The sequence below is a fragment of the Odontesthes bonariensis genome, chromosome 2 (assembly GCF_027942865.1).
Source record: "Odontesthes bonariensis isolate fOdoBon6 chromosome 2, fOdoBon6.hap1, whole genome shotgun sequence".
Taxonomy (NCBI): Eukaryota; Metazoa; Chordata; class Actinopteri; order Atheriniformes; family Atherinopsidae; genus Odontesthes; species Odontesthes bonariensis.
The window spans coordinates 43,316,826-43,336,881 of NC_134507.1; the positions used below are offsets into that span (position 1 = coordinate 43,316,826).

A 20,056-nucleotide genomic window follows, 5' to 3' on the forward strand; every position below is an offset into this window, starting at 1 on the left:
TTATTTTTCTCTACCATTTCCACTCTGCTCATGTGTCTCTCTGCTTTGATATTGCCTGCCAGTCTGTGTCTGATTCATTTACCCAGACATTTTTCCTAAATATAAGCTATTATATCTATTGTTGTTTCGAATAAACGTCAATCGGGGTTTACTTTGATTTACAATTCTCATTGGTTATAACGTACTTACTTTTCACGTGACTTTTACTGTATAAATTGCTTTGGAGATTAGTGATAATGCTTTTTTTTTTTAAAATAGTAGTAGAATAGTTGTAGTAGTTATGTACTTAATTAGCAAATTGCAGCAAGTTACCCCAATTTATTTTCTAAAAATTTAGAAACACTGTACATGTTGCAAAGGAAGCTGGAAGAGTGAGGTAATTAATGGAGGCACCCCATCTCTTTTCCTGACCTGGGGCCACCGGATTTATCTTGCTGTTTGTATATTCTAAAGAATGGCAGGATGAAACAAGCTGTTGTTTTCATTTTGCTCAAAGAAAACATAATCAGCAGCATTTGGAAAAGATATGTGTTCGTTCCTTTCCTTTCCTGCCACAAAGATCAGCACCTTACTCCATCTAGTGGTCACTCAGCATCAGCACTTGCACACATACATCGTGCTAGTGGTCCATCTATCTATTGGAATGTATCAAATTGATGAAATCATTTTTTAATCTTTTATGTGTTTAAAAATTGTTATGTTTTTTATTAAAAACTAAAACGTGCACCTGCAAAAATGTACAAAAATATACAAATAGATTTACAGTAAGTACACTGAACTACAGCATTAACAGTGTATAAAATCTGTTTCAGACGGTGGAAAGTGTTTTCCCTTGACTGTCTCCAGATCCTCAGATATGTCAATCTGAGAAAAATCTAAACTCCCCCTTCACTTACACACATTTGAAGTGACCTCTTCCATTCCCACCTGTGATAAACACACCCATGGAAAGATCATCAGATTAACAAAGTTTCCTTATTCACTCTGTGAGTCCTGGAAAAGGTTTTGTCAAGTCAAGAGGAACTAATCTTGATGATGTAAAAACAGTGTGTCCAGCCATCTTCTATGGAAAATTCTTCTTTTTGTTTGTTGTTTGCAAGTTCCCAAACAAAAGCAACAATAAATTTGGTGAGATAAATTTTCCAAAAACGTATTTTGTTGGGTTTGTCATGGGTTTCCCTCATATGCATCTAAAATAACAATATTAGTATCCACAAATTTAAATCTTGTACATTTGATGCCATACAAAATAAAAATACCAACAGGACACGAATAAAAATGTGGATGATTAAAATACCTGTGTATAGACCCTGTATGCTCAATGCAGTACACAAACAACACAAACATATCATATCAAGTTGACTGTTTGGCTCTGTCTCAAAGCTCATCCAAATCCCAAACAATTCACTGGTATTCTTTCAAATGTTTCTCAGTGCTGTACAGAGGATCTGATTTGGGATCAGGCATAATACATTTTGAATCCACTGTACAGTATGTAGGCTACTATCAACGAATCATTGATTCAGTGAATCAATTTGTGAAATACTGCAAACACATATGACAGTTGGAATTAATGAATTCCTCTGTATTAAAGATTTTCCCATAGGGCCTCACTGTAAGCAAATACGCAGCATCTAATCGAACTCCCTAAATTTGATTCCCCAATATGGCACTATTTTTGATGGTAGTGCATCGGTTTGCATAATTGAGGCTGATAAATTCATTCTACGTCTAGGCAATTTCAAATTCAACTTCGAGTTAGGTGCATCCAGTTATATGTATGTTTTTTTTTTTTTGTACAAAATCTTAAAATGACAGCTCAGACTTTTGATAGACTGTTCTAGTATTTAGAGGATGCCTAAAATATGGATGGTTGAAATGAGAGTGCAGTACTCTGTGAGCAGCACTAGAGGATAGTACAGAGGCAAAATCCAGAGGCAGACTCTCTCCATATGGGCAGTAATTACCGACATCTCTTTTAAAAAAACTAGGCCTGCAATGTGTGACATTTTAATTGTGCATACATTGATAAAATGAAGTTTGATATGTTAGATAACATTAAAGATTATCTCAAAACCTTTGATCTTATGAGCCTTTACTCAGCAATCCTAAATTGGAGGTTCCTTTTCTTCAGTTTAAGATTATTCTTTTCACCCAGAAGCAGCAGTACAACATTCTAATATTGACATATTCCTAAATCAGGTCAGAACAGATTGCATGGAGTTTATTCTGATGATGACAGCTCGATTCAAATTAAAGAGTGATGTGGTATGATTAGTAAAAGAAAGATAAAAGTAACTTACACTAACGATTTCACTTAGTTTTAAAACTAAAAGTATATATATATATGAGACTTATCAGCTTTTGACCATTGTCATCTTTAAGTCTTTCTCTTGCAGGGTTCATCGACAGGTTTCCCACATCCGAGGCATAAACAGAGAGCTGTGAATGACTCAAAACCCCTCTCAGCTTCCTTAACATCTGTACTGATCATGAGATCTGTTCTTCAGCTAGCCCTGCAACTACCAAGGAACAAGAGCAACAGTCTTCTTCCAAGGGCAAATGTCAAACCAAGATAATAAAAAAAAAAGATCACTGAAGAACAGACACTGCACGTGATTTTTGATTTGAATGAAACTTTTGTATCATCTTCATGCCACATCACAGCATAATCCTAGTAGGTGTTGATTAAGACCAACAGTTGCATTTTGTATATTTACACATCCTGAGTTTGTTGCACTCTGAAGTGTACATACAGTATTTAGTATTGGACTGATACATATGGAATTGAGGTAGTTAAGTAAAGAAATCCTTTACAAGAAGTTAAGTAGGCACTGAGATGTTAGCTGTAGGGACAATTAGCCCTCTGGCGTTACAGTATACCAAATTTTACTTTACATTGTCAATCCACCTAAACACATGATTTTCATACATTTTGAGACTAAATAGAAACTAAACAAATAAATGTTACTTTACAGGATAAAACATTTACATATTTCTGCTGAAAAACTTGAAGAACACTAAATAAGTCACACTGGACTCTTTTTTTAAAAGCTGACATTGTGGGTGTTATAAATAAATACAGAATACAGCTTTATTTTTTTTTTAAATTTAGATATATATTTAGAGTGTAAGTAGAAGGCCTCTAGATTTTTAGGATTAATGCGACCTGAACATCTGAGAGTCTATACAGACATTTTTATTATTGCTGTATTGCTGCTTCCTGGTTGGTTTCACCTGTTATCCTGAACCAAAAGACACACACACGAGCTCACACACACACACACACACACACACACACACACGCGCACACACACACACACACACACACACACACACACACACACACACACAGCTGAATGCCTTACCCTAAACCTAACCATAATCTCATTTTAACCCTAACCATAAAACCAAGTTTTGACCCTCAAACATCTTCCGAAACATGTGGGGTCCCCCCCCCCAAAAAGACCCGGTAAAACTCACATGTGTAGGAGGCTTGTCCTTTTGGGGCCTAATGAATATAGAAAACACGTACACACACACACCAATCAACAGCAACACTATTGCACTCTTCTTGCAACTTGAAAGCTTTCTGTATCATGATCACAAGCGATTCTTCTCCAGATATCAATTGGAAGGCAGACTTTTAAAGCTCCCATTCAAATCACACCTGGTCCAAGTTTGAAAACATGACTAGGGGGATTTTAATTAGATGCAATTAGAGATGGTGGCCATGCAAAGACCTGGATGCACCCCCTACTTTTTTAGTCTGTCGAAAAAGATGCGCTAATTAGTCCGGAGGCTACTTTTATTCACGTGACCTGTGGAGACCCTGAGCAAGCTGTTTAACGTCACCCCTCTGACAATTAAAACTGGAGTTCATTTGAATGACATAAACAGACACCATTACATTCAGCATAGCAGAATGAGTTGTATGTAACCCATGAATAGGTTATGTGAAAGGACAAACAGCAACAGGTGGTCAGCACACAGGGAGGTGGAGGAAACCACTAAGCAGCCTTTCCCTTTTAAACACAATTCCATGCTTAGTGCTTTTAAAGATAAATAGTAAGACAAGAAGCAGTTTTGTGTAACAGAATTTTCATGCTACACACGGTTGCTCATAGAGTTTGAACCACTGTATTAGAAAATACACCATCGTTTGTAAATCGTGTTTTTCCCTTTTGGGGTAAACATCCACTATCTGGTCCAAATTTCACGAGAAAGAAGATAACAGTAACAGCGAATTTTTCCTTATCTCGCCAGAAGACCTGACAAAGCTTCTCTGAGGATCCCTGAGACTCCTCAAGGACTCCAGGAGCCCCACAATGGGTACCAGCACTTGAAAAAAAAAAAAAAAAAAAGACATTCAGAGTTCTTCCTGCGACAAATTAGTTCTAGACACTTTTTATACAGCCCAATTTGATATGCCATTTGTGTCACTTAGACCAAACTGGTCATCACATGTGAATCATTTTCTTTGCAGCTGCTCCATTTTTTTTTAAAAGCTCATGGGCACCCTGCTGTTACAGCCTACCATCCTCTGGAAGAAAAAAAAAGAAAAAGGAATGGTGGCTCTTTTATAACCTCAGATGTTAGAGCAGAATTTACAGGACCAGGCTGGGGCTTTACTGAAAGCTGTGTTTTTTATATGATTTAGTATTTTAAAATGTAAGCCTTTTTTTTGAAAGGCCCTGATGGGCTCTACTTTCTGTTAATTTGTTCCCTTTGGTTTTTTGCTCCTTGTGAGGAAAGATTGTACATTCTTTGTGGGACAAGAGTTTTATGATTTTCAATGGCTGAACTTGATCCAGAAGACAAAAGGACCATCTTTCCTGCATGGAGATGCGGAGGGGAGTGTGTCATGACCTCTTCAACAATAAGGGTAAAAGGTTACAGATTTAAAACACACACTGTTAAACGGATATAATGGTGATGATGATATGAAACAGATAACAAAATGGAAAAGAAGAATATGCTGATGTCTGTCATTGTCTAGGCTATTTCTTTCTTTCTTTTCAAGTTTTATGTCATTAGAAGCAGAAATAATGATTTATCTTAGCGAGATTCCCTGTAGATATTTTGTAGGTCTTTTTTGGGTTTTTATTGGTGACCATCTTTAAAGATATGATCTTATTCTAATTAGATAGGAAATAATTACATTAAGTTGGTATATTGATGATATAGGCTAAATTATCCTAAGGCTAATACTTTAGTTTTACAGTTTTATGAACAGAAAGCCGTATAGGATCACACAACTAAAACTAAAGTAACTAAATTGTTTCAGATATTCATTTACCAGGAAAAAGATTTCCCTCTGAGGACAGCACAATCAATATGAACCTGTGCACAGTGCCAGGGATGAAGATTCCCCTTCTGTGGTGTGGGGATCCAGCTGGCCCTCACGGTCACACACACCCTGGAAGGTTGACGGTTCTCCTGCCCCCCCCCCCCCCCCCCCCCCCCCCCCACACACACACACACACACACTCCCTCTCTGTGGTCATATTGTTTTTAATTGCTACATGGAGGGAGAAAAGAAAATAATTTTCTTCATGATGAGGATGGAATTATCTTTTATCTCTCCCGGCTCTCCGGCTTCTTCCCACAGTCCAGAAACACGCATTATTTGGGTGATTCTAAAGTGACCATAGTGGTGTTTGTCTGTGTTGGCCCTTTGGTAGACTGCTGACCTGAAGGCCGCAGGGATAGGCCCCACCCCCCCACCCCCCGTGACCCTGGGCTGAATGAAGCAGATATGGAAAATGGATGGATGGATGTTTGTTTACTGAGTGGCATCGGTTCTTGTTATTATTAGTAAAACATGAAGATGACACATCGTTGTTACCATTGCTGTTGTTGATGTTTTTGTTGCTGTTTTTCACAGGCAGAGCTTAGAACCCCACAAATGAAAAACGCATTCCGCTGTATTAGAAGAGCTGAAAACAGAGCGAGACTTTGCTTTATTTCATTCTCCGTTTTTAATATCAAACATAACTCTCCCATCGGAGTTTTTTTTGTATTGAGTTTTACAATCTGAAATAACCGTGAGTGCTCGTCTAAATGAATTGCATGTCGGATGGAGGAAAGGCACGGTGTCCTTTTGAGGAATGTTAATCATTTGGGACATTTTGAGAGAGAGATTTTTAATTTTATACAAATATTTTTCATTATGCTTATAAATTATGATTAATTTGATCTTAAGATATTAGATAGAATTATACTCTTAGCAAACAGAATAAACCAGAATGGCTATTTAAAAAAAAAAAAAGCAAGGATAGAATCAGATGGCACGTGAGACGCGCAGAGAGCTTCTGGAAACGTCGTTCTGCGTCCATGAAGCAGCTCTGATCCTAACGGATCCGTGCTGCTCTGCCTTCATGGTGTTGCAGACCTGCCCTCTGGCAGCAGACGCGCCGCCGCACAGAGCAGAGGAGCCGCTGGAAGAACCAGCGCGGAGGTCCAGGAGGAATGTGACAGGCCCCACGTGTCCAGCCAGTGTTTACTGTAACCAAACAAAGGATTACAATGTAGGAAATATAGGCCTGTTGTCAAAAACCATAGGCCACACTAATGGAAAAAAAGAAATAAATAAAGTTTTAAAAAGAACAGGCCAACACAGAGACCCAAATCTTGGTTAGGCCTATAAGTGCGCAAACATGTTCCCAAAAAATAAATAAATCAGCGAGTCCTGAGGGGATTAAATGGATTCTACAAACACATTCGCGACCACCGGGATCGAAATGAATCTATAAAAAATAATGCCACTGCCCTTGGTAGCTTTAATTACCAAGATGTAAGTATGTGTGTGTGAGAGAGATGCGTCTGTAACCCCCCCACCCGAGTCAAAGGTTCACAGTGGGTGTGTAACGCTCTCCCTTGAGTTTTAGTTTGTGTAATCTCACAGGTGGAGGGTTTCACGAGCCCAGACTGTTGGCAAAAATTCAATGATCATCTAAATGGTTTGAATACAAATAATAACAAAAATAATAACAATAATAATAACTCTAGGCCTACTGCAACTAATAATAATAATGATTATCTACTGCTGTTGTCGTTTTCAATTTAAAATAAAGTTTGAGCTCCTCGAATCAGCACAAAAGGAAGAAACCGGGAGAGATTTTCAGAACATTCTCGTGCATTGTGACCACGTTCTTTCATTTGCTCTCGTGGATTGTTGTTGACAATACTTCTAATCTTAGGAATTCAGCCGACCCATGCGGCCTTGTAGGTATCAGTGGAGCAGTTGGATGTTTGTGAGTCCAATTCACAGCCTGCTAATAGGTTGACACTGGGAATAAAGAAACGCGCCGGGGTTAAGGCCTTCCAAAAAACACGGTGAAGCGCGCGTGTGTACTGTGCGTGAACGCTCGCTCCAAGACAATAGTTCTTGACTTCCTCCACGTTGGTTACAGTTGAGGCCCTGAATTGGACCACTAGCGTCAGAAAGCTTCAGAATCATTTCTATGGGTGAACTGGCTTCTGAACATATCAACACAGAACAGTGAGCTGTCCATTGAAATCAGGGATTTTGTCAGTGATTGTGCATGACAATGATCTTTCAAGTAGCCTAATAAAATAAATCAAAGCAATAAAGTAGTTCATAGTCATGATCTGGAAGCATGAATATAAAAAAGTTTTTTTTTTGTTTAACACGTGGTTAAAATCTGTTTGATTAAAAAATGGTCACAATTGAGTTCTGATGCTGCTTCAAAAGTTCCCAATCCACATCTTAAATGTCTCCTCTCAGCTATTAGAATTATTTTAACTGTTTAACAAATACTTCGACAAAAATGCATTAGAAAAACCCCCCCACTAAATATTACTTCACTCACAAAAGTGTAAAAAAAATTGTTCATGCTTTTTCTTTTTGGCTATTAATTTATTTGATGTTAAGGAATATTTGCCCGAGTTAGATATTAAACATATGTAGCTTAAACACACGATTTAACAAATCCCATGCATACTTTTCATTGAAAAAAACGCCTGCTTCATTTATTTTTTGTTGTTTTTACCAGTAACCATAGAGTGATTGTTCTTGTTTCCATCTTGCAGAGCTGCAGCTGGGGGATAGCATGACAAGCGCAATTCTTTCAGCTGCAGCAGGATCAGTGAGAAGGATCGATCTGCGGCAGATATTCAGCTTCAGTGCTCAGAAGAAACAGAAATCAGTCTAATCTCAAGTGCCGCTGCACAGTAAACCAACAGGCCCGTGCAGCGGAGAAAAGCTCAGTCCGCTGAACACAATAAACCAGCGACACTCACACTTTGCAGCAGTGTTCTGACCAAATAAATGCAATAAAAAACATGAACATTATTCAAATACAACACGCCCAACGATCTTTCCAGATGTTGGATTGATGTGTATTTGAATATTAGGTGAGGGGCTTATGTTTAAATTGTGTCTGTACTCATAACTGCAAAGATATCTTTGTGGTAATCTGAAACCATTCGGTTGACTTTTTTCCCACGTGGAAATGACTGTAAAGTCTAATTTAATCATCACACCATACTGACATAAGGCAAGGCAAGGCAAGGCAATTTTATTTATAGAGCACAATTCATACACAAGGCAATTCAAAGTGCTTCACAACTACGTACAATCACAAGAAGGCAATAAAATCATTACAAAATAACAATAATAATAATAATAATAATAATAATACAATTTAAAAAAAAAATAATTTAAAAACCATTAAAAATAATCATTAATTAATGAATTTAAAAGTGAAGAGTGCAGAGATAAAACACTTCCAGGTGTCATATGCACAGCTAAACAGAACTGTTTTGATATACAACATACAGTTATATCATAACTGACAGTAACGCTGTTTTTATTGTTAGCAAATAAATGGAGGCATGATTCATTTTTAAACGCTTTACTTTCAAAATCTTTAATTTTTAATTTTTTTTTACAGTTTTCAGAAATGACCGAAAAAAAAAACTGCACGCTATACTTCACGCGCGTCTGATTTCCTGCACTCCCGCGGTCATTGAACACACTGTTGCCGTGGTAACAAACAACTTTTTAAAAAACCCGAGAGGAGCGACGACACAGAACGAATGTCTTATCAGAGGGTTACCGGCGGCCTGTCCCCGGAGGAACGTGCCTCCCAGGAAATGAAAAAGGCAGCGGCGGAGTTTTACCGCGTTCACAGAGTCCCGGAGGAGATAGAGAGAGCTCTGAACGAGCTGTTCGTTCTCCGGCCAGGAGACGTGCACGGCTATCTGGTACGAGCTTGTTTCTGTGCTCCTTTAGGAAGCTAGCAGCTCAAACACTAGCGCAACCTGTTCCTCCTTCCACGTCAACCAGGGGCGATTTTAGGATCTGGTCTTTATTGGTGCCCCAGCCCCCAGTGCTCGCAGAGGCACATTATTTCTCACTAATTGGGGTGAACTAGTACATTTATAAATTTTAGAGCCGTATTAGTTTTGCTTTAAGTAGTGTTTTCCCCTACAACATTCAATTTTGACCTCTTCATTTCAAAAGACTGTGGCTCGACAGGGATAACAGAGAGCCTGAGACAAATATTGAAGATAACTCAACATTTATTTTGGGAGTAAAGAGTTCAAACAAAAACAAATGCTAGAAAATAAATAAAATGGTCACTAAAACAATGCATCCTTGAGCAAAAAAAATGTGTTTTTGCATAATATAATATTTAAAAAATGTGCTGAGCCAGGGGGTGCCGAGCTATCTCACGGTGATGCCTTGGCACCACTAAAAATACCCTAGCCTCGCCCCTGACGTCAACTATTCGTTTCTGTGAAAGAGAGCTAACCAGTGATGAGTGGAAACATTTACAGGGTCCCTGAAACATTTAGTAGCTCTCATTATTTTTTTTTCCAGAATCTTGAATATATGGGAAATGTTGATAATTTTTTCTTAACAAATATGACGCTACAGACACTTGATATTTTGACATATTAGCACATATATTATTAGAAGTGATTACAGATTCCTCTCATATTCTGTGTGGTTCAGAGTCCTGGTACCTTGAAACGTGGCCCACTTACAAAATTGTGCCTTACTTAGATCTAATGCAAATGGAGCACTGATGTGCTCGTGCCAGGTCGTGTCAGACAGCATAAAAAAGCTCTGCTGTGTGATGAGGCTGTTGTGCTTTCAGCAGTCTGTGGATTTCTGTTTAACATCTTACCAGCTGCCATTTCTCCCATGAACTTGTGGTGGTTTACCTTGCCAGAGTTGAGGGTGTCTCAGAGGTGGTATGGTTAAGAAAATTTAAAAGGAAAAATCTATCCACGTGTTACCTTTAAAAAGCAGTTATTTTCCATTCTGTATAAACAGAAAAAGCTGTCTGTAGAATAAGATGGGTTAACGGGAAAGTGTTTTAGTGCTTCTCTAAGTTACCTCGTTTCATTCCTCCTTCTATCTCACCATCGCCCGTTTAAGGGATTACTGTGGAGGAAACTATGAAGGAAAAATAGGCTACGTTCAGACTGCAGGCCTTGATGCTCAATTCCGATTTTTTTTGTGAAATCGGATTTTTTTTGTGATGTCGTTCACATTGCAATTAACTGCGACCTGTATGTGGCCTGCTGTGTGAACTGCTTACCGCCCCATACTATCCCGCATGCGCAGAAGAGCGTACGATGACGTCATACGCAGCGAGCGTGCCCAGTAAGACCAGCGGAAGTAAACATGGCTGGTAAGAGTAGGAATGGATATATTGCGATTTTAAAGTTGTTGTCCAGCCGGAGCCAGCACATTAATCACGGCATAATTTTAAAGTGGATATTAAAAAGAAAAAGAGCTAGGCTTTTGGCCCTGGCCTTTTGTGGGGCAGTGGCATCGTCTATCCAAAGACACGTTTGGGTGCGTTGTCGTAGCCAGGAGTGGTGGGACTGTGATGTGAGCGGCTTTAGGTAGCGTAGGTCGGATAAATGCGCCCTGGCCGTTCAGACTGCAGTCGCATGGCAAAAGATCAGATACGTATCGGAATTAGGACCACATATCCAAGTGGCCTGGATCGGATTTGAAAAAATCCGATCTGTGCTGTTCAGACTGTCATGAAAAGATCAGATACAGGTCGCATAGGGCCAAAAAAATCGGATTTGGGTCACTTCAGTGTGCTGTCTGAACGTAGCCGTAGAGAAACTGAACAGAACTGCAGTTTATGTATGTCCAAAAAGTCCCACATCAACAAACCTTTTTCTTAACTCTTTCGGTGCCATTGACGTCTATAGACGTCAATTTAAAAAAAAACCGTTCACTGCCAAAGACGTCTATAGACGTCAATTGCGCTTTTTTAACGGAGCGGGCTGGGGGACAATCTAGCGGAGTTCGTCACTAAATCTTAGGCTTGTAAACACTAAACAGAGAATATACTGGCAAAATTACCCGCTGGGTGGCAGCAGTGCCACTTTGCACAAAAAAAGAAAAGGCGTGTTTTCTCTGTTTTTTGGGTCAAACAGCTGATTTTGGTGAAACCAACCTATGTTCTACTGTCTATTACTAAAAGACTGAAAATGGTAGAAACAAACTTTTTTTTCCTGATCAAAGAAGAGAGTCTACTCTTTCTTTTGGTAATTTCGGTGTGTACATAGTCATAAGACACACTTTTCTGTGGGTCTTGGAAAATCAGTCAAAATACTGAAAAACACTTGGCAGTATGGGTGTCTCTGCACTGAAAATGGCTGGCAGCCAATGAGTTAAAAGATTTGATTACTAATTAAACAGTAAGGTACCCTAAAAATGGCTGTTCATCATTAAGTTACGCTCGTAATTTTTGCGTTATCAGAAAATACAAGGTGAAAAAGGCCAAGATGTCCATCACAAACACGAGTCAGATAGCACTGAAGTTTGGCACAAGTAAGTTTGGGGGTGAGTGGGGGAGGGGCACATTCACCAAAGGGCCATGGGTCCTGAGTCATCCCAGGCATGATCTGCATACGTGGGCTGTCTGCTTAATCAAATGAGCTGTCTGAATTCGCAGCCCATTCAAGTTTTGACAGTCAGTTTAAAGCAATTTCCTGCCAGAGGGAGTCTCCCACGTCACAGAGGGGAATGGTGTTACAGCCAGGGACCTTGGAGGGAATTGGCTTGGAGGTGAATGGCCCTTTTATAAAGCAGCCAGCCATTCAAAGTGGCTGGACCTGGTTGCGCTGAAATTAAGATGAAAATCTTTAGAAATGTGGCAAAATATTTCTTCCATGTTGCTACTATGACTTGTTATTAATCATTGGGCTTTTCAGAATGTTACCTCGGTATGAATGAATTCTGACAATAGAATTTTAGGAAGGCCATTCATGCTTGCAAACTTTGCTTTTGTCATTTTGTGTGAAAAAAATGGATTTACAGGAACTTCTTGTGTTTCTAAACACGGTCCTTTGTTCATATTCAAAATGCGGCAGCCTTAAACGGATGACGACTTCTATTGATTAAGTTACAAAAATGTATTTTGTAGTTTAGGTTCAAAGTATTAAATGTTAAGATAAATTCAGAAAACATGGTAGATACCGTATCTGTGTTCACCCCCTTATAAATGAAAAGTTAAATAAATACAGTTAAATAGATAAAGATTATTTCATGCTTAATGCTGATGCTCCGTCTCAAAGAAGAAAACATTTTTTTAACCTTTTCAGGCAGATTACTTCACTAAACTCTCTGCACCACCAAGGATCAGCAGGCTGAGGGGACGGGAGGTTTATGACGCAAGAGGACAACTTTCTATCGAGGCAGAGGTCTTCTGTAATGTCTGCAACCAGGAAAAGATTCAATCAATTTATCACATTGGGCAGCTTTTACCTTAAAAAGTAATAATAATCCAATATCATTTTAAGGAATCACATGTTGACAGCTTAGACTCTGGCTGGTGATTATATGACCAATGTGGCATATGTTGGATATTCAGTTCAGTGTAAAGATTAAGCATATGACAAAGGACCAGGGCTCCGAACCGGTTCAAGGAACGAAAATGAAAACCGAAAACGAACAGAATTTTACGAGGAACGGAAACGGAAACGAAAACGAAATGGTCTTCAACTGTTCTGGAACAGAAACGTTATTCTGAAATCCACAAAACCGGTTAATAACGTTTTTTTTCGTTCTCTATATATTTTATAAAATTTCACAAAAGCGTAGCTTTTGTCAGGGGAAAAAAAAAGACTACTTCCGGTTGTGCGTTCACTTCGCTGCCCGCTTGGCTCAATGCAGGCAGCTGTCACGAATCACTTCCTTTATCCACTACTTAGTCTAGTTATCCACTAGTTAAGTGATGGTTCGGAGTAGATTCACCCTAGGGTCATTTGAACCGTGACATCCAGCCAAGTAGCCCACCCGAAGTTTTTCCGATCTTGGCCGAACATCAGCTGAGTTACTGAGTTATCCCGAATAGCTTATTACAAGCGCTAACGGACCCTGGCAGTATCTCCAAAATTACCACACTAAAATCACATGCCATGACACCAAACTTCTACAGTAGTACAAATATGGTCTTTACTCACAAAATGATGCATTTGGAAGTTTGTACATAGTCCAGGAGTTTATTATTATCAACACAAGCCTGATAGCTTCTCTGCTGCTAAAGCTGCGTCGACGTCACTTCCTTGATCTGGGAGCTTCAAAGTAAGATGAGGGTTGATCTACTACTGTAGACAACAAAGCAAGGCTGCTCAATTTCTCCATTGATAAAATAAATCCACAACTCTACAACATAAAAATTCATAAAAATTCATGTAGAATATAGCATATACTTTGTTGTCTACAGTAGTAGATCAACCCTCATCTTACTTTGAAGCTCCCAGATCAAGGAAGTGACGTCGACGCAGCTTTAGCCCATCTGAATGTTTTTGGATGCTGCCGGTGATTTATTATTTTTGGGCATAGAGCTACGGTGTAAATCAAGGGCAAATACTAATGAGTACGTCTATTCTAAGGTAAAGTCCACATACGTAGACTTGATAGGCCCGCCAAACACTGCCGGAACGATAAGAACGAACGATATTTTACGTTCCGAACCGGTTCAGGAACGATATGTTGGTGGCGGAACGCAAGAATGAAAACGTTAAACATGCCTGAACCGTTCGGAACGGAACGATTGAAAAATAATTTTGTTTTCAAGCCCTGCAAAGGACAGGTAATTCATTAATGATGTGGTGATGGTTTGAAGTAATGATAAAGGGAAAGTAGTAGGAAGAGAAGGTGGCAGAAAGCAGACCCTGACCCACGACCCGGCCATCTCAGTTTTACTGTAGCACAAATGCCAAGAACATGAAATGTGACACCCTGAACTCGGGTCATGTTAAGGTTAATATGGCTAATAGACATGCAACAATGCTTTTTGAAAACAGTGTTTCTTCATGCTACATCATTGTCACTGACAACTCCACAGAGAGAAAGGAAATGAGGAATTCCAGGAACCCTATTGTCTAATATGACACTAAGAGTTTTGAAATTAAAATAGATGAGACAAAACAATGATTTGCGATTTATTCTGAAAGAAGTCAGTCTTTAAAAAGTAGGCTAAGCCATGGAAAGAAACACTGAGCAAGTGGAAAATAAGTCTAAAAGTCAGCTCTTCTTCTGTCAAGTAAAAGTAAAGTAAAGCAGTGTTTTGGAAACACAGAGGGGAATTATAATAGTAATGTGTAATGGCAGGAAAAAGCAGTGTGCGTACATTGGAGGGGGTGGAGACATGTTGTGGATGAGAATATATATTTACACATGTCCTTTCCCCATAACCACACTGCTATGTACGGGTCAGGTGGAGGTGACCGTCAGTGGAGCAGCTGCAGCATCTTCAGCTAATCTCAGTCTGAACTCCAGCTTTATTGAGGGGAAAATGCTGTTTGATATGTTTTAGTAAAAACACCTTCTCTGCCAAAATGTCAAATGTCAGGATAAAGTCTGTCTATGGAGCACAGGATATTAAAAATCAACGGTAACCATGTAGTGTTAAAAAGCTTGTTATTACATTTTGAAGAATTTCTTCCCTCTTTTGGTGTTAAGAGCATGTCTTCAGCTTCCGTCTCCACCTGCTTGGCACCTAAAGAGGCTTCACTGGACTGGAAAGCTGACAGTCAGGAGAGGGCTGATCATGTGATGACTGCTGCCCGGTGGATAAATGAACCACTGAATAGCATGCTGAAAGACCAAAACCCATGTGATCAATCAGAAGTTGACCAAATACTCAGGTAGTGTTCGTGTTTTTAAATTAACATGCTGAGTTGGTGCTCTGGAGGTGTCCATGAAATAACTTAACATGGCTACTCTAGCTGAGAGCATATGTATGTGTGTTTGTATTTCTTTTTAAGTTTACATGTTCTCATTCTCTCTGTCGACCGTCTCTAATTTTTGTCAGTCTTTCAAGACATTTTCACTAACTTCTATGGGTATCTTGCCAATTGAGCATTCTGTGTCTGATACAAACAGAATATATGTGTATGTCTGCATGGGATTTCTCTAACAATAAAAGTGTAGTGGCCATTTGTCCATAAAAAACAAATTAAACTTAAACCAAACATAATCAAAAGACCACTGATGCACCATGGGGATGTGGTTTAACGCAGGCAAAAGAAGATGAATGTCCAAAAATGAATTCTTGCGTTTTGTGATTATTTATTTCCAAACAATAAAACAAACAAAAGAACAAAGAAAACCTGCTGCTCTCTCCTTTTCCCTGGCAAAAAGAATCATTGGCCCACCCCGGTGCATGCTGGTACTCCAGGTGCCTACCTACACAAATAGCCTCAGGTGCCCCCATGACCCAATTACCAAAAATATTCAAAACAAATAACTGTCAAGGTGTGGTGTAGAAGGGGAGGACACGGATGCGGACTTACAAAGAAAAGGGTGATTTATTAACAAAAAACAAAGTACAAAACAAAAGGCGCGGCAAAGCCGGATTCAAAATACTTGACTTAATAAATACTTGGAAAAACAAAACACTTAACATGGCATGGATAATAAATACTTAACTTTGACGAAAACGTGGCGTGGAAACATGGCGTGGAAACTAACAGCAACCTCAACACAACAGTAACAACATGCAACATCAACAACAACAAAGATCCGGCAAAACTGAAAGGGGAGGCAGGAAACTAAATAGGGAGTGAGAGTGATTGGGGAGTGAGTGCAGCTGAGGGAAAAAACACAGGTGAAGTGAGTGAACTAATAAACACAGTGCAGGGAAACTAAGGCATGACAAAAACTAAAGATGGACTGAAAACAAAAGCATAACCTAAACATGAAAACTAAAAACAAGAGTCTCTGGGCGTGACAGAGCCCCCCCCTCAAGGGGTGGATCCCAGACATCCCATAAAAGTCCAAGGGTGGGAGGGAGGGGCTCGAAGCCGGTCGGGGAACCAGAAACGGGCGTGGTACCGGCTTCGGGCAGCAGGAGGCAGTGGTCTGGCGGACGCCCAGACCGCAGACGGCATAGCAGGAACAGGCGGTTGTCTGGCGGACGCCCAGACGGCATAGCAGGAACAGGCGGTTGTCTGGCGGACGCCCAGACCGCAGACGGCGTAGCAGGAACAGGCGCTGGTCTGGCGGACGCCCAGACCGCAGACGGCGTAGCCGGAACAGGCGGTGGTCTGGCGGACGCCCAGACCGCAGACGGCGTAGCCGGAACAGGCGGTGGTCTGGCGGACGCCCAGACCGCAGACGGCGTAGCCGGAACAGGCGGTGGTCTGGCGGACGCCCAGACTTCCGTCGGCGTGGCGGCAGGAGACGGTGGTGGTCTGGCGGACGCCCAGACTTCCGTCGGCGTGGCGGCAGGAGACGGGGGTGGTCTGGCAGACGCCCAGACTTCCGTCGGCGTGGCGGCAGGAGACGGCGGTGGTCTGGCGGACGCCCAGACCCCCGATGACGTGGCAACAGGCGGTGATCCGGCGGACGCCCGGACCCCCGATGACGTGGCAGCAGGCGGTGATCCGGCGGACGCCCGGACCCCCGATGACGTGGCAGCAGGAAGCGGTGGTCCGGCGGGCGGCCAGACATCCCGTGGCGTGGCAGCAGGAGGCGGTGGTCTGGCGGGCGGCCAGACATCCCGTGGCGTGGCAGCAGGAGGCGGTGGTCTGGCGGGCGGCCAGACATCCCGTGGCGTGGCAGCAGGAGGCGGTGGTCTGGCGGGCGGCCAGACTTCCCTCTGCGTGGCGGCAGGAGACGGCCCGGCGGACGCCCGGACCCCCGATGACGTGGCTGGAGGAGGAGCCGGGGACCGTCCCAAGGTCGGACGGACCTCCGACGGGGGGGGAGCCCCCCCTTTAAGGGATGGATCCCAGACATCCCCAAAGTCTGGGGGTGGGAGGGAGGGGCTCGAACCGGTGAGTCCATGTCGGGCTCTGCCGCCTTATGGTCAGGCCCTGTGGCCTCTTGGACAGGCCCTGTGGCCTCTTGGACAGGCCCTGTGGCCTCTTGGACAGGCCCTGTGGCCTCGTGGACAGGCCCTGTGGCCTCGTGGACAGGCCCTGTGGCCTCGTGGACAGGCCCTGTGGCCTCGTGGTCGTGGTCAGGCTCTAAAGCCTCGTGGTCAGGCTCTAAAGCCTCGTGGTCAGGCTCTAAAGCCTCGTGGTCAGGCCCTGTGGCCTCGTGGTCGTGGTCAGGCTCTAAAGCCTCGTGGTCAGGCTCTAAAGCCTCGTGGTCAGGCTCTAACGCCTCGAGAACGGCTGGGGCCGGGGCCAGCTCTGGAACGGCTGGGGCCGGGGCCAGCTCTGGAACGGCTGGGGCCGGGGCCAGCTCTGGAACGGCTGGGGCCGGGGCCAGCTCTGGAACGGCTGGGGCCGGGGCCAGCTCTGGAACGGCTGGGGCCGGGGCCAGCTCTGGAACGGCTGGGGCCGGGGCCAGCTCTGGAACGGCTGGGGCCGGGGCCAGCTCAGGAACGGCTGGGGCCGGGGCCAGCTCAGGAACGGCTGGGGCCGGGGCCAGCTCTGGAACGGCTGGGGCCGTGGACTGGGATGCTGGAGTGGTGAGGGAGGATGTGTACAGCGCGGCTACCTTCTGTGGCTCCATGCCAAAGATATCCAGCATAGCAGCGCGCTGTACACCCCTCACCTCTGCCCAGATGTGCGTCACTCCTGACATGTGCTGGAGGACCTGCTTTCGTACAAAAAAGTCAATTAGCTCATTGGCAGAGTTCAGTTTCTCCCAGGAGGTGCAGCTCGATCCCGCGAGGCACCAGAAGTCCCCAGCCATCTCCCAGAAGGCTGTGTAGTCCGCCGCGTCCATTTCTGGCCGGATCTTTCTGTCAGGGTGTGGTGTAGAAGGGGAGGACACGGATGCGGACTTACAAAGAAAAGGGTGATTTATTAACAAAAAACAAAGTACAAAACAAAAGGCGCGGCAAAGCCGGATTCAAAATACTTGACTTAATAAATACTTGGAAAAACAAAACACTTAACATGGCATGGATAATAAATACTTAACTTTGACGAAAACGTGGCGTGGAAACATGGCGTGGAAACTAACAGCAACCTCAACACAACAGTAACAACATGCAACATCAACAACAACAAAGATCCGGCAAAACTGAAAGGGGAGGCAGGAAACTAAATAGGGAGTGAGAGTGATTGGGGAGTGAGTGCAGCTGAGGGAAAAAACACAGGTGAAGTGAGTGAACTAATAAACACAGTGCAGGGAAACTAAGGCATGACAAAAACTAAAGATGGACTGAAAACAAAAGCATAACCTAAACATGAAAACTAAAAACAAGAGTCTCTGGGCGTGACAATAACTAACAAGGAATATTAGCAAAAAAAAAAATCTAATCTAAATAAAGCACTGAAATTAATCAAATAAAGTTACTTATAATTAGCAAATTGAATTTAGAACTAGAACCAAAAAACAAAAACTAACTTTACAAATAGCTCCTACAAAAAGGCTGTTTGGAAATTTTGCAGAGTTTAATTCAATTCTGATCTGCAAACTCCAATCATGTAATCATTGCGCAAATTTTTTGACAAATGCTGTTTGCTAAAACACCTGCAAGTTCCTTGAATGAAAGAAAAATTCAAATCTGATTTGAACAGCAAACTAACTGCTCAGAGATCCAAACTCATTGCTTTTAGAAAAAAAAAAATCCTTCTACTTCTTAAGCAAAATACGGTATGGTCCAATTGGGTCACATGTAATTTACATTAATGTTGACCCCCTAGAATTGGGTCATGCAGAGGTTATTGCTTTGCTTTGGCTTCCCTGTTGTCACAGCTTATCATATCACCATGATGCATTGAGCGCCTATGATCAATTGCTATTTGCAATATATATTTTGACATAGTAGTTAAGAATAATGACTTTGCAACAATTTGGCTCAAGGATGAGTTGGACAGTGACTGTCCTCTCATAAATTAAAACTTAGAACTAGAAACAATGGAAATTAGCTATATATCTACAGATGGTATAGGTCTTTTTCATTGCAGTCTGCCTTGTTGCACATGATTTTGAATAGAACAGGCCAAACTAGCCAGTCATCAACCCTGTTCTAAAGAGAGCAGACACCAAAGCTTCTGCAGCATGCTTGCAAGCGGAGAATTAAGCAAGAGGTTTTAATTTTGTTGCAATCGGCAACTTCACCACTAAATGTCAGTAAAATAATTATGTAAGTGTTTATGTTTATGCATTTAGCAGACGCTTTTATCCAAAGCGACTTACAAATGAGGATATAATATTACAGCTAACATCAAAGCTAACAATAAGCTAAATAGAAAGAAACCACTAGTCAGACTCTGTTAGAGGTGACAGGGATGACAGTCAGTTGGGTTACATGGCACTTTAAAGAATCAAATTAATGTCTTAATTACAATAAGACTTGAGTTATTAAGTTCATGTATACACCTTAGTCTGACAAAAAATTGGACCAGATCGGGTTCCTCGCAGTCGGATGAAGACATAATAACTCGGTTGATTGTCGCACTAAACGTTCTTGGATACGGTGAATTGGACTGGAAATTGGACTTTGCATTCTGCACATGCTTGAGATTTTTTCCAGGGGTCGTGACACGGAAATCGAAGGAGACGATAACAACGCGATGGAGAATGCAAGAAGCAACACACACTTCTGGACGGATGAGCAGACTCGGTTCATACTGAACCACC

General features: G+C 41.9%; 1 protein-coding gene across 1 annotated transcript in view; it reads left to right on the top strand.

The window, feature by feature from the left end:
• Positions 1-9,054: 9,054 nt before the first annotated feature.
• eno4 (enolase 4) overlaps positions 9,055-20,056 on the top strand; it is a 29,577-nt gene continuing 18,575 nt past the window's right edge. The window contains exons 1-3 of the mRNA XM_075482043.1: positions 9,055-9,231; positions 12,607-12,732; positions 14,969-15,156. Coding sequence (XP_075338158.1) covers positions 9,064-9,231; positions 12,607-12,732; positions 14,969-15,156 — 482 coding nt within the window. The 5' untranslated portion in view covers positions 9,055-9,063. The remainder of the gene's footprint in view (positions 9,232-12,606; positions 12,733-14,968; positions 15,157-20,056) is intronic.